Here is a 15,201-nt window from a genome sequence, read left to right on the forward strand (position 1 = left end):
GAACAACCCTATCACTGTGAAAGATGCAAAGATCCTGCCTGATAGAAAGGGCGGCCAGTTTTGACACCCTTCTGGCTGAAGTGATAGAAATGAGGAAAACTCCCTTTAGAGTTAGGAATTGGAGAGACACTGTTCTAAGGGGTTCAAAGGGGGGGCTTCGTAAGGGCATTAAGAACCAGGGGCATTAAGAATTAGCTTCCATGAAGGATGCCTGTGCACCACAGGAGGGTGTAGGTTGAAAGCCCCTTTCAAAAATCTCCTGACCAAGGGGTGATGGGACAAGGAAGGAAGCGAACCCCATGAAAGAACTGAGGAGAGAGCCGCTACCTGGCGATGTAAGGTACTGGAGGCTAAACATTTCTCCAAGCCATCCTGAAGGAATATAAGAACCTCTGCCAACTGGGCTGAGGAAGGAGAGACCCTCCTTGAGGCACCATTGGGAGAAAACCCTCCAGGTGGCATCATAAAGGCGCCTCGTAGGTTTGCGAGACGCCTGGATGGTGAGGATAATCCCCTCTGGGAGATTAGCCTCCCTTAGCTGCTGCCGCTCAAGCACCACATGGTCAGCTTGAGCCATAGGGGCTCCAGATGGATCAGGGCCCCTTGGTGCAGGGAGATGAGATTGGGCGTTGGTTCTTACCTGACACGCCATTTCTCTGGGAGCCGTGAGGATCATCCAGTGTGTGGGAGGTGCTTCAGTCTGCGTCGTTGTAGGCTGAGTTTAATTACTGAGGATTGCTCCTCCCTTCATCACGTGGCTGCCTTGCAATCCCCAGTTTACGCGAAGTCGAGAGTGAATAGAAATTCCTGCTCTCCTCTTACTATGCTAAGGGGTTCATTGGCCGAAACAAGACCCCACCAGACGGAAAACTAATAAGGGTGGGGCTGGATGATCCTCACGGCTCCCAGAGAAATGGCGTGTCAGGTAAGAACCAACGCCCATTCTCCTGGAAGCCGTTCGGATCATCCAGTGTGTGGGACATACCAAAGCTTGGCTGTCCTACGGGGGGGACTCCGTCTGGTTCTGTGATCCCTGTGGTTCCTCGAGGACTCGCTGGAGGACTCGTCTACCAAACGAAGCTTCTGCCGAGGCAAATATGTCGATCTTATAATGTCTAATGAAGGGAGATGGGAAGGCCCAAGTGGCCGTCCGACCAATATCAGCAGTTGGAGCCTGGGTGGCCCCAGCTGCAGAGGTAGCAGCACTTCTGGTGGAGTGTGCCGTTATTCTGCTGGGAACCGGCAGGGCCTGGGACAAGTATGCCTTGGAAATAGTAGCTCTAATCCAGCGGCCGATGGTTGACGGGGACACTTTGTGGCCTAATGATTTGGGCTGAAAGGAGAGGAATAGGGATTCGGATCTCCTGAAGGATTGGGTACGTTTAATGTAAATGCAGAGGGCCCGTCTTACGTCCAGGGTGTGCCAGAGCTTCTCCCTTTCCCGCGAGGGATTGGGGCAGAAGTTCGGAAGTGTAAGTTCCTGTGCCCTGTGGAAGGTTGATGTGATCGCCCCATCCGGACAGGCTGGCGTCTGTGGTGAGGGTGAGGCGTTGGGGCTCCTTGAAGCCATGTCCCTTGTTGATGGCGGGACTGGTTCACCAGAGGAGAGACGTGAGGACCCTTGAAGGCACCTTGACCGTGGCCTTTGAATTGCTTCTGCCGGACCGTTGGAACGGGAGCAGGAACCACTGTAGGGACCTGGTGTGTAACCGGGCCCAGGGAACAATGGAAATACATGAGACCATTTTACCTAGTATCTTAGACAATTCCAAAGGTGTTACCCTTCTTGAACGTCTGATTTGTTTGACGGTTTCCTGAATGTTAATGAATCTTTCCGAGGAAAGGGAAACCTTTCCTCAAACTGAGTCAATGACGGACCCCAAGGGGTGATCCGTGTAGGTGGTAACAGTCGGCTCTTTTGCCAGGAACCCATGGTCTTGGAGGGCAGAGAGGGTAGCTCTGACATCCTTCCCTGCTTGGAGTCTGGGGTGGGACAGGACAAGGATGTCATCCAGGTAACAATGGAGACGAACCGGGAGGTTCCTGAGGTGGGCCGCCAGAGACGCGAGGACCTTAGTGAAGATCCTCGGGGCAGGGGCAAACCCAAAGGGAAGAGCCACATATTGGAAGTGGCGGTGGTTGTAGCAGAATCTGAAGAATTTGGAATGGAAGGGCCGGATTGGGAGTGAAGAGACACCTCTGAAAGGTCTATAGAGGCTAGCCAGTCCCCCTGCCTGATGCCCAGTAGAATGGACTGTAGGGTGTGCATCTTGAACCTGCTTGAATCGGCCAAAGAGTGGGTGATACACAGCCTAACCTCACGAAGGCTGAGCGTAAACTGGGGATTGCAAGGCAGCCACGTGATGAAGGGCGGAGCAATCCTCAGTAATTAAGCTCAGCCTACAACGACGCAGACTGAAGCACCTCCCACACACTGGATGATCCGAACGGCTTCCAGGAGAAGGGCCGGGATCCTCCAAGGGGAAGCCACAGACAGGTTGACCAGGTCTGCAAACCAGGGCCTCCTTGGCCAATAGGGTGCCAGGAGAATTAGCTCCGCTCGTTCCGCCAACAGCTTCAGTATGACCGCCGGAATGATGGGAAGAGGGGGAAAGGCGTAGAGGAGACCCACGGGCCATTTGCAACGAAGAGCATTGGTCCCCTCTGCTCCCTGGCAAGGAAACCTGGTGAAGAATCTGTTGACTTGGGCATTTTGAGGAGTGGAGAAGAGATCCACCTCCAGAGTTCCGAATCTGAGAGAAAGATCCCTGAATAGGGATGGAGGAATGGACCATTCTGCCTGGTCGACTAAACTCCTGCTCAGTCAGTCGGCTTGGGAATTATCGACTCCGGAAATGTGATCTGCTGAGATCGACGGCAGGTGTTTCTCTGCCCATAACCCCAAACATTCTGCCTCCCTCATAAGTGCCTTGGATCTCGTTCCCCCATCTGTTGACATGTGCCTTTGCAACCATATTGTCCATCAACACGAGAACATGGGAGCCAGTCACCGAGGCTCTGAAATGGTTGAGAATCAGAGAGATAGCTCTGAGCTCTAACAAATTTATGGGGTGGGTGCTGTCTGATCTGGACCAAACCCCTTGAGCTATCTGACCCTCCCATATGGGAGCCCCAATTCAGAATGCTGGCATCTGTGGTGATTACTAGCTTGTCTGGTTCCTTGAATTGGAGCCCCTTCCAGAGGGACGGGGAGAGCCACCAATTGAGGGACTGTTGAGAGAGCACAACCTTGATTGACGAGTGGCTGGTTCCTGCTCATTGAAAGGGGAGCAGGAACCATTGGAGCGACCAGGAGTGAAGCTGTGCCCACAGGACAATGCCAATACAGGAGCCCATCTTCCCCAGTAGTTTGGACAGCAGCAACAGTGGAACAGTCTGTTGTTGTTGAATCTGGCTGATGATCTCTGCAAGGCTTTTTCCACAATCTGGAGACAGGAAAACCTGGCACAAAGTCATGTAGATGACTGCTCCCAAGTGTAGCAATTTGGTCGTGGGTGAGGAGGAAAGACAGGGTAATTTGTAAGCCCCGATGGGCCGAGTGGATGGAGGACAGTATCAACATCTCCAAGTAGCATTGGATCCTCACTGGAACAGAACAGAGTGAAGCCACCAATGCTGCTAGAAGACCCTTGGAGCCGATGAGGGAAGGGCTCGATACTGGAAGTGGGCATTCTGGTAACAGAAACAGAGAAACTGGCGATGATGAGGCCAGATGGGGATGTGGAGGTAAGCCTCCGTGAGATCAATGGAAGAGAGGAGGTTGCCCTCCCGAACGCTCTCTAAGATAGAAAGCAGTGTCTGCATTTTAAATCACCTGTATTTAACAAATTAATTTTAGGTCAAGGATGGATCGCCACCCCCCTCGCGAGGCTTTGGGAACAACAAAAAGAAGAGAGTAAAATCCACGCCCCCGTTGTAAGGTGGGAACTGGTTGAATAACCCTTATGTCGAGTAGGTGTTGAATGGCCGAATTCATAAGGGTTCTCCTTGAAGTGTCCTGTGAAACGGGATAAATCAAAAAAATGTCTGGGGGTAACGTTAGAAATTCCAATTGTAGCCCTGACCTAACAGTGTTGAGCACCCAGGCATCTGTCGTTGACTCCTCTCATTTGGAGGCAAAGAAGGCTAAGTGACCTCCGATGGGTGGGGAGAACAAGGTATTATTTAGAGCGACGGAAGGCACGACCCCCTCCCCCCTGAAAGGGCTGTTTACCAGCAGAAGGTTGCTGTCTGCCAGGTGGTTGATGTTGGTCTTGGCGTTGAGAATACGCCCTCTGTGGCCGAGGAAAGCGGGAGGTGGACTCCGCCTGAAAGGCAGGTGGGCGATAAGGAGGTGGGCGATAGTCAGCTTTTTTCCCCGAGGAAGAAAGAATTTTACGTTTATCTCTGGTCTCAATGAGATACGGCTCTAGAGCCTAGCCGAAAAGCTTGTCTCCTGCACAGGGGGCAGAGGCCAGATTCCATTTGCGGCATGACTCCGCCTGCCAATTTCAGAGACACAGAAGCCTTCTTGCCGCCACTGAAGATGCCATGGCCCTTGATGCAAATTTGGCAGAATTGAGGGTGTCACCCGCAGTGAATTCAGACGCTGCTATAATTTTGTTAAGGTCCTGATGAGACCTGAGGTCAGAGGCAGGCAATCGGTCCTGCAGTTGGTGCAGCCATCGTAGAGATGCCCTCGTGAAAAATGATGCAGCAGTCGAAGCCCGAACAGCCCACACAGCTGCTTGGTGGTTGCGCTTGAGGGTCTGTTCGGAATGCTTGTCCTCTGGTTTAAGGACATCCTTTGGCTCAGTGGGAGTGCCAGAAGAGGAGAATGATGCCACAACCGGAGTGTATACTGAGGGCACTGCATTGGCATTGGCTAGGGATGTGCTAACATTGTAGAGCTGCTTGTCCAAAGATGATGGATGAGGACTTGCCGAAGGGGAAGCACACTTTTCCTTGACCAGTCGAGAAACAAAAGGGGAGAAGGCAAAACCTCCGTGTGTGCTACTGGCTTGGAGAAGAGCGAGTCTCCTTGCCCGGAGGGTTCCCCTTGTGGTTCAGGTGCTGCTTCCTCAGGTGACAGCTTGGCAGTGACCATGGCCTTGCTAAATAGGGGTTTAAAGAGGGCTGGTTTAAAGACTAATGCAGAGGAGGGCTGATCTGGATGAGAGTCTTCTTCCTCTGAAAGATTGAGATCACAGATTTCGCCCTCTTCGCGCTCTGAACGAGAGGAGCAACTGTGTTCAGATGGGGAGGCACTCTCTTCCCCTTCATTCTCCTCCCATTCTGCCTGTGAAGAATGGTCCCTGAGGTCTTGGGGTCTGTGAAAATCTCATTGCGGAGGTAAGGAAGCCATAGACTGAGAAGGGAGAAGGGCCTGAACCCTTTCCAGAGGCTGAAGAATCTGTTGAAAACCTTCAGCCAATCCCTGTCTAATGGCTAAAGAAACAACATCTTGGATCTCCCTGGACCTGTTATCAAAGGTAGTGGAGAGCCGAAGGCCAGCTGCAGTGGGCATGAAAGTAGCTTCCGGCCTGATCTGGGAGGCCTGAACTCTGGAGGGAAGAGAGGGGGCATAAGGCCCAGAAGTTTGCTGGAAATATGGCCCAGACTGCTGAAATCCTGTGGTTGTTCCTCAAATGCATCAGGGGACCAGACAGGGGTGGTCCAAAGGCTCCATGAACAACTTGCTCCCCTGGGGGGCCTTCTCTGGAAACCCTGATGTTTGACTGGCTGGGAAACCTGTTGCAGTTTCCCTCTCATTTGTTGAATAGTCTTATTAAATTGTCTCTCTAGAGCCGCATGTCTGCGTTTCTCTGCCTTCAATTCAGCCTGAGTTGCCTTCTTAGGGGCTAGAGCCTTAGCTCTGATTTTTGCAGCTATTTCCCTCTGAGCAGTACATTGTCTGCATCTTTTCCTTTTAGTGGGTTGGAGGGCCTGTTCCACTGGGGGGGGGAGCTCTGCATGAGCACTGTCCTGATCCATTTTAAAATAAGCAAGACTCAAGCGTTGAGAGAATGGCTCTCAAAAGTGCTTAAGGATGGCAGAGGGTGGAATTGGGTCTTTGGAGCCCTGAAAATGGCTGCCAGGCTACTTAAAATGGCTACTCACCTTGTGTCTGAAGAGACTACACTCAAAGATGGCCGCTGCTCGTCGATGGCTCTCAGGGGCTGGCTTTTTATATACAAGTACAGACTCAGCTTAATGATGTCATAAGAAGGAGTCTACCCATCCTGGGCTCTCGCTGCAGCATGGAGGAGAATGTTTGGGCTCATTTGTGGCCATTAAGTTGAGGACTACCTGTACTCATCTGCTACTTAGTCAAGGAAAACCATAAATAAGATGGCTAATTTATATTAATGTTAATATACTGGTATTAAACAATACCACAGAATTTCTACAAAGGAGCCCGATATCAATCTACAATTCACCTCCAACTCTAGCAAAGCCGAAACCAAATCATTCTTTTTAACATAGAGTAATAATGTCAACCATGCTATTAAAAACAAATAAAAGGGAGACTTTCATCTTAAATACTAAAACTGAATTACCAACTAGTAAGAAATTAATGAGAAATGGAAGAAGGGAATATAGAAGTGTAATAAATCTGCTGATTGTTTGGTCAGGCCTAATGCCAGCAGCGTCTGCCTCACTAGCAATAAATCCTGCACAATCAGCTTCCTTTGCTTTTCTCAGATCTTTAAAGGAAAAAAGATAAAACATATTTTTCCTGACTGCATGCCCTTTTTCACTTTTCCCCAGAAGTAGAAATTAGCCAAGGGTAGGATAATAATGAAACTATGTTTGGCATCAATAATACAAGCATAACAAAAGCATGTAATATGCAAATAAGAAATGGAAAATGTGGGTTTTTCTTCTTACACCTCATGATTTTAAGATCATGGTCATTCTGGCTGAAATACTGGGCTCTTAATCTGAATATATCATCAAGGGATACAGGTACATAAAGAGAATGATTTCAAGAACAAAGGACATCATACAAATCCTTCCCACAAAATGAAAAATGCTGCAAACATCAGAACTTAATATTTTTCATTAGGCACATGGAATTTAAAATGGGAAAGATATCAAAATCCATTGATTATTATTCTGCAGGTCTACAAAATGATATTCACACATATTTGGGTAGCACAGAGACCCAAATACTTTGTACAAGTGTGCTTAGTAATAAAGAATATAAGAGAAATTGAATGGAGACAAATTGAGGGATATAATCATTTCAGAGTATAAAGTACTAAGACTGAGAGGATTAATGTCAGATTTCAAAAGAAGCGGAATGATGCAAACCAATTTTCAAAAATTTCTCTCTCAATTGCTCACATTATAGTCCAATGTGAGGAATTCAATATACATTTATTTGGTTTCAGAATTAAGAATATGAAGCATAAAATTGATTGAACTATTTTCTAACAGGAAGGTCAGGGGAGCTGGAAAAGAAAATCAAGATAAGAAACGAAATATCTGGGTTATCTGGATAACCTGCAATTTCATGAAATTCTAAGGCAGCACAAGTTTTCCACTGTAAAAAAGTAAACTTTTTTAGTATAACCTGTGAACAATAGGACCTATTGTTTTTAATGTGCACAGAAATTTCCAAAAATTTTGCCTAAGATTCAAAATTACATTCAAACTGAATTACCTTTTGTTAAACCTAATTATTCACTTGCATGTGTTAAAATAAAAATGGAAGACTAGCGGGGCAATTTCATATCATATGTCAAAATGCCTCCTTTCTTACTTTATAGTTCCAGAAAAATGAAGTTGATAACTCTATTAAAATATTATCTAAGATAGTGCAAAAACATGAAAAAATGTTATTAGTCACATCTTGAGTGTTTAAGATACATATTTAATCTTCTTTAAGAGCTTAACCATTGATTTGCTAATATGGGATAACCCTTTTTTATTCAAAAGTTATTGCAAATAATTGATATCCACCCTGACAATATAATGTATAATTGGATATTTAAAAAGTTGTAGATTTAGAATTATTCAGAACACAATTTAACACTGACTATAATCTAGGAGTTTTAGATGCTACTAATGTATCTGGATCAAATTGTAAATCAAAATACGTTTTAATTGAAAATTCTTTCTGCAGTTTTAGAGAATCCAGATTCCTTTTGTCATGGCTTAAACAATGTAAAAACTTCATTGACAGTGACTTGTTCTAAAACATTGATATTCTTAACAGTTATTCATGTTTACAGCATTTATACCACAGTCTTACTTTTTATAAGGTTCAAACCTCATGTCACTAGTAAGACTTACTGTAAATCAAAGGCTAGTTCAAAGAGGACAGAGCATTAAATCAGCTTGGGCCAATTGAAGGGGTGACAATTTATGAATATGTCCTTTTGCTTTCTTTGTATTTTCTTGTACATTTTTATCTGTTTTATAATTTTGATATGGTCATGTGCCTAAATCAGTAACATTTCCATTCTACTCACTTATAACATGCATATATTTCAATTTTTAACCATCTATTTATATCTTTATTAGAAAACATTTCTAAAATGGTTATTCTATAAAGAAGGTTTTAGATGGAATATGAATTCCAAAGTATTTAAAATTATTCAAATACCAAAGAAGCTACCAAATAGGTATCTGTAGGACTCCATGCTATAGCTATATTTGGAATACTGGAAAATATGCAGAGCTGGTAAAGATGAAAAAGACCCCTCAGTTTAGATAATCAAAGGGCAGAAATTATACCATCCAGAACATGTTAACCTCTGAACTGAAAATCAAGCAAGCCAGTCAAGCAGTATTGATATTTATAAATGTATTTGGGAACATAAAATTAAGAATGGAATTAGGTGGACTCCAATTTTCTTATTCTCTAGATTAACTCTAAAATGGTTGCTGCCACCAAAAATGCATCTAGTTATTATTTTGAACTGCTTTTGTGACTTCTTTGATCCAATTCATTGCTTTACATGGAGAAGCATGGCAATACCCGAGCAGTATGATATTCCTTACACCATTTAACAAAAAAATCTAGCACATCAATCCCTTTCATAGTTCCCCTCTGCAGCTCTTTTTTGCACTGACGGTCAAGGAATTTGAACCTAAACAATTAAGAAAAAGAAATAGGGAATAGCTGTCTGACTCTGTCATTGTCCTCTAAATTATCAGAACTCCATCAGCAAGTAACACGTGGGAAGCAAACATTTTTAAATAAAAGGATATTCCAGTAATAGATAGCATTCCTCTAATGAGATATAGGACTATGATGACACCATATATTAAACTGCAATACTTTGTTAAGAAGAAATGATTTAACTATTTTCCAAGCTTGTTAAGACTAAATGACTCATTGTTGACTAATTCCATTTGAGAATTTCTAAAAAGGGTCCAATTTAGAATCTGAGTGCATAATTTAAAACGAAGGTCATTTTATAATACTTCAACCTTCAGAGACAGGAAAAATGCAGATTGTCAGATTTACTTTTATATTGTTAATAGTCTTTTTGGAGGACATGTCAAACAAAATCCCCATATGCTATTTATTGCTCGAAACTCTTGAAGGATTAACATTTGAAATATGAAGTCTTTCATAATAAAGGTTTTAACTTGAGGAATTAATAATTCCCCCCTTACAGAGACTTTCCCCCTCTCCCAAAAAGGATGCTTTACATTACATAAGAAGGATTGAATTAAAAAGAGGATTTAAAAGCATCTACCATACGATAGGTTTAAATCCTTGTAATGAGACACATATAAAAAGAGGCTGCTAAGGCCTTTCTCCTTTTTTTTTTATTGCAATCCGAGGCTGTAACTGCCAAGGAGAATTTGGCAGATCTATGTGTCATTTCCCTATAGAGAACTTGAAGACAATCCCTTTGTCTGACTCGTACTTTCAAATCTGTTCTGTGAACAGTAACAAGGAAAAGTGTTAAATGTGAAATGTAGATATTCTATTGAAGAAATAAACTGCTTTATAAAAAGCAACTCCAAAGGATTGGTTTCCCTTTTATGGCAGGCAGAGGTTTATTTACTCAGATAATTAGAAGGAATGTTTCTTTCTTAATAATGATATAAAATATAAACAAATCACCAAAACATAGTTTAAAAACGGGCAGGTAAATTGCAGCCCCAGGAGCACAGGAAACTCACTTACATCCTAAGAGAGTGCAATTTGGTGGCAAAATGGCCCTTTTGGGCAGCCCAGAAGCAGAGGTAACATTTCCTGGAAATCCACCAAAAAAAACAAAACACCAACCCACAACCCACAATCAGACCGCTATAATCCAATTATTTTGATACTGAAAGACAGATGCCTAATTTCAGTTGTTCTGGTGGGGATAAAGGTAGGTATGGAAATTTTTTTTGGCTCCCATGACCTCCCACCTTTACTTTTCCCCTTTACACCATCCAAAAGTATGTTTGTTTAAGAGGCACCCCAAATTCTCCTCATCTTTCTGGTAACATTATCATGGCCTCCTGCAGCTATCCAGATCGTTAGGAGATAGGTATGCAGCCCGGCAACTTTGGAAAATTGGAAAATTCTTATCTCTACCCAAGTCTCAATTTGGAAAAGATTTGGAAAATATCTAGGATATTCCATTTTTACATAGGTCATAGAAAACCAAACCAGTGTATCTACTGCATCTCTTTAAATAACTGCATCTTTTCCCGAGAATAGCACAATGGCAATGAAAAGCCATGAAATTTTACCTCCATAGTATGTGTTTTTCCTGAAGACGTTTGACCATATGCAAAAATAGTTCCATTGTAGCCTTCAAGAACATCTGTTTAAAAAAACACACAATAAAATATCTTATTGTTATGAAGTACTACAAATCACTAAAGAAAAACAGTCATTATATGTATTAGTTATTATTTAATAAGAGGAGAGGAAAGAATTAAGAAAACAGTTACAGACATCTAATGGAAAGTGTATCCTGTTGTCAAGGAAGATAAACACAAATAAATATTTCTCTGCATCCAGATCTAATATAGTCAGTAACATCCTTTATGCTTTTCTAAATAACGATCCTTTCAATAATGTCCAGATTTTACCTTTGCTTACAGAACTTTTCTGTTTTTCTCTTCCTGTACATATTTTAACTTCTTTGTTTATTGGAAACAAGCAGGAATGTAAGCCCAAGAGATGGACCTACTGTAAATTGTTCCCAAGCTTAAACACAGCAAGTTGAGAATTTCAGTGTGTATATCTAAAAGCACAGAGGAAGCAACATCTAATCTAAATAAAGAAGGTTAAGCAATGGCCCCAGTTAGAACTTGGGCGAGAAACTATCAGGGCTGCAAGTTAAGATTGGAAAAGTGAAAAAAGTTCCCTATGAAAGAAAGCAATGACACACTACTTCATGGTGGTCTTCATAGTTCAATAACATTATAGATCAGAAGTCTCCAAACTTGGCAACTTTAGCTATGCTGGCTGGAGAATTCCGGGAGTTGAAGTCCACAAGTCTTAAAGATGCCAAGTTTGGGGACCCCTGTAACAGATAGAGGATTAAAAAAACAGTTACATAATTCAGATAAAATATCATAATCTGAATGTCCTGTAACATTTTGTTGTAAGTTATCATCTACAATTAAGAATAACACAAATGTCACTATTTTGGCCGCACACTATTTTGTGCAAGTCAATTTAATTTTTAAAAACATGCAGGCTTATGGGAAGGGATTTTATCAGCCAAGTAACTGGAGAGGAAAGCAATTTCACACTGTTCTCTGCAATGCACAGGGAACAAGAACTGACATAACTTTCTAAACAAATTAAAATAGCACTGAAGGGCAACTACATTCTAGATATTTGTGCTTTAAATAAGCCTGCCCATTTTAAATACTGATCTAAAATTCATAAGTTTATGCTGAGTTTTAACTTTCTGCTGCACATGTTTGATTATAAATAATAGAATAACATCCCAAATTATTCTTATATATTTTTGAATGGGCAATAAGTCTAATAGTAAGATAAACTGTGGTGAATTTAAATTTCTGAGAAATGCAATCCAGTATCATGTTCATTAGATCCAAACACCTTAGATTTTAAAATCAAAATATAAATAAACAAAAATGTGCTGTAGGCATATTAAACAGTTTTGCTAACCTGCTAGATAGTTTGATTTCACAAGCTGTTGATGTATTTACTGAAAAGAAATATGTTCACTATTCCAATTTCCACATAAATTGACAAACAGGCATGTTTTAGTAAACCAGTGATAGTTTGGAGATAGATATAGCACTAAATAATAATGATATAAAGCTCTTAAAGGCAGGATTTTTTTTTCTATTCATGGAGCTGTCCAAAGAAATGGTGCTGACTCTCCCAAGCTAAAAAGTATTGAGGAGACATATTTTTAGGATTATTTCAAAATTTTCACCAGGGTTTCTTCACTCATTCATAGGGATAATACGCACACATGCATATCCTTACTCTGTGTAAGTGTAATTGTTCTAAGCATTATTACATGATGAGACAACAAAAAGGATAATGTGCAAGAGGGAACAGGATGAAACAGAATCTATAGTATTACCTGGGCTGAGCTGTGCAAACTCTGGATTAGCAAGAATATTTTCTATTCATCCTAGGACCACGGATTTTCTCACAAACAGAATAGCAACAGTTTGTGCAAAGATGTTGAACTAACAACTTTTCACATTCTAGAGTATGATGTTGAAAACTCTTTACAACTGAAATGTTGAATGTAACAAAGAAATAAAATTACCAAATATTTGAAAATTAATCCCATTCATTTAAATAAAATAGCATTTTAATTTAATTAATTAGTCTGTGTTCTGGTTTCATCTATTGTTCCTAATCCTATCCCCCTAATGGATTACAGCTCTTCCATTCTTTTCAGCCATATACAGCCCTTAAACCCCAAAAGATTAGGTATTCAGAATAAGAGAAATATAGATAGTAATGTTGAAAAGAAACTGGTCACCTTCCAAAAGTTTTCTAATCAATTGCTCTCTTTTTTTTCAATAGCCATTACTATCTCCTAGTCAGGACCAGGCCAACTTTTACAAACCAGAGTATGTTGTTTCATCTATCTGTAGAGCAGTGCAGGTTTAGTTTAAGCAATTTGGAAACTCAATGAAGCAACAGATTTAAATCTCCCACTCCCCAAAAAACCACAGCCCTGGATTAACAGGGCTCAGAGTTACCTAAAATTGTGAGATGGGCAGCAAATAAATTTAATAATGAAAAATTGCAGCTACATAATTGGGGGGGGGGGGGGGGGGGGGGGGGGGGGGGGGGGGGGGGGGGGGGGGGGGGGGGGGGGGGGGGGGGGGGGGGGGGTGGGGGGGGGGGGGGGGGGGGTGGGGGGGGGGGGGGGGGGGGGGGGGGGGGGGGTTGTTAAATATTTAAAGCTATGAATTCAAAATTCATACCTTTTAACCTGAGTGAAATATTAAAGATGTGTTTGGAAAAATGGATAGACATTGTGGATAGAAACATGAGTGGTGCGGTGGCCTAGAGGTGGAGCTCTTGCCTCACAATCAGGAGGCTGTGAGTTCGATCCTAGGTAGAGGCAGATATTTCTCTCTCTGGGCACAATGAGAATATATCTGCTGAAAAAAAACTCTGCATTGGTGACAGGAAGGGCATCCAGCCAGTAAACACTCAGTTCCATTCAGTTGCCCAGACTCCACCCCACAAGGGATTATGGGGTCATTAAAAAAGGATGATGATCGTGGATTGAAAAATCACCAAGTACTAAAAACCTGCTAAGAAATCATCCTCTAAATATGTTATTATATTATTTTATTGTACTCCTAAATATAATCTTGTTGATTCCATCTACTCACTGATTAATATAGAGTTGCAACAGCCTCCTTTGAAGCAATTAATTATAATTTATTTATTTATTTGTTTTTAAGTTTTTTACAAAATTATATTCTAACATGGGGAGATATAGCTAGTGAGCAAACCTTTTTTTATCAAAGTAAGTCTAGACATTTTTGATGTTCAGTCAGCAGAATTGGCTACACTCCCAACATTTCAGAAAAATATGTTATACTACTGATACGATGAAATCTGTGTACCAGATGAAATAACCATGGTATTAAAAAATGGTGAACCATGGTGAACTATTTCCTATACTTTCAAAGATATTTCAGGTTTCTTATGAAAATGCCACCTTCATACTACAAAACTTACATTATCATAATGTTGAAGCCTGGTAATGATCTTATGAGTTTATCTGCTATCGATCGGTATCTCTTTTAATTATTGATGCTAAGATTTTAACAGCTACATTGAGGAAAAGTTTACATAAGATATATTGTTTTTAAAGTACATAGAATATTGACATATTGGATTTCAATCTATTAAGAACTCAAAATGGGATTGTTGGAAAAAAGATGATTACATCTTCCTGGAAGAACACCTGTATTCATAAGTTATTTTATATTACACCCATTTAAAGAACAGGAAAAAATAGTTCAAGCTATGAAAATTATGTTAACTTTCTTCAATTGAAAATTATAGTGTAAATCAAATTGTTATTGTAGCTACATGAAGAAACAGATGGGATCTATTTCAGAGGGACAAAATTAGGAAACATAGCTGTACATTGTAGAGGAGCTGAGCTAAAATAATTTAAAATTAAATTAAAATGACTTTGAATAATCTGAATGTTGCTGAGATGTATTTACCATCTCTTGTCCTTAAGAAATTGAGAATAGCACTGGAGCTTCTCTGCATAATATTCTATTAAATAAGCTTAACAAAATTCATCAATTACTGGCTTCTGAATTTGCTTTGTATCAAAGAGGAGGGGAGACTGGCCAATATGATTCTGTACTAATTTATTATTTCAATATTGCTTAATAATGTTGAAGAAAATTAAATAATTTTAATAACCTGATATTTATCTATTGATGGGTTTTTACATGGCTATATATAGTAATTAATATCTGTCAGGTATAAATAACCAGACCCACATGTGAAGTGTTCAATTAGATGTTTTATTATTCAACCCTATAAACAGGAATCTTCTGATGGTTTGCATGTGGGAGAGACTAGATAAGGTTCAATGATGTAGGAATTCCCAACTAATTCCCTGTTTGACTCCTCTCCCTAACTCAGTGAGTCTTCCTCCTACATATCTATGACAAAATAAAATAAATGTTGACTTTTAAGTCTAATTTCTCTCACAATACAACAGAGTTAGCTATGCAAATAAATTATTT

At 41.2% G+C, this 15,201-nt stretch overlaps 1 protein-coding gene across 1 annotated transcript in view; it reads right to left on the reverse strand.

Moving 5' to 3' along the window:
• KIF5C (kinesin family member 5C) overlaps positions 1-15,201 on the reverse strand; it is an 85,129-nt gene that overhangs the window by 50,685 nt on the left and 19,243 nt on the right. The window contains exon 3 of the mRNA XM_026673496.2: positions 10,711-10,784. Within this exon, the coding sequence (XP_026529281.1) occupies positions 10,711-10,784 (74 nt within the window). The remainder of the gene's footprint in view (positions 1-10,710; positions 10,785-15,201) is intronic.

This window comes from Notechis scutatus, chromosome 1, assembly GCF_049901735.1.
Source record: "Notechis scutatus isolate UNSWTSFEM ecotype Mainland chromosome 1, rNotScu1.2, whole genome shotgun sequence".
Taxonomy (NCBI): Eukaryota; Metazoa; Chordata; class Lepidosauria; order Squamata; family Elapidae; genus Notechis; species Notechis scutatus.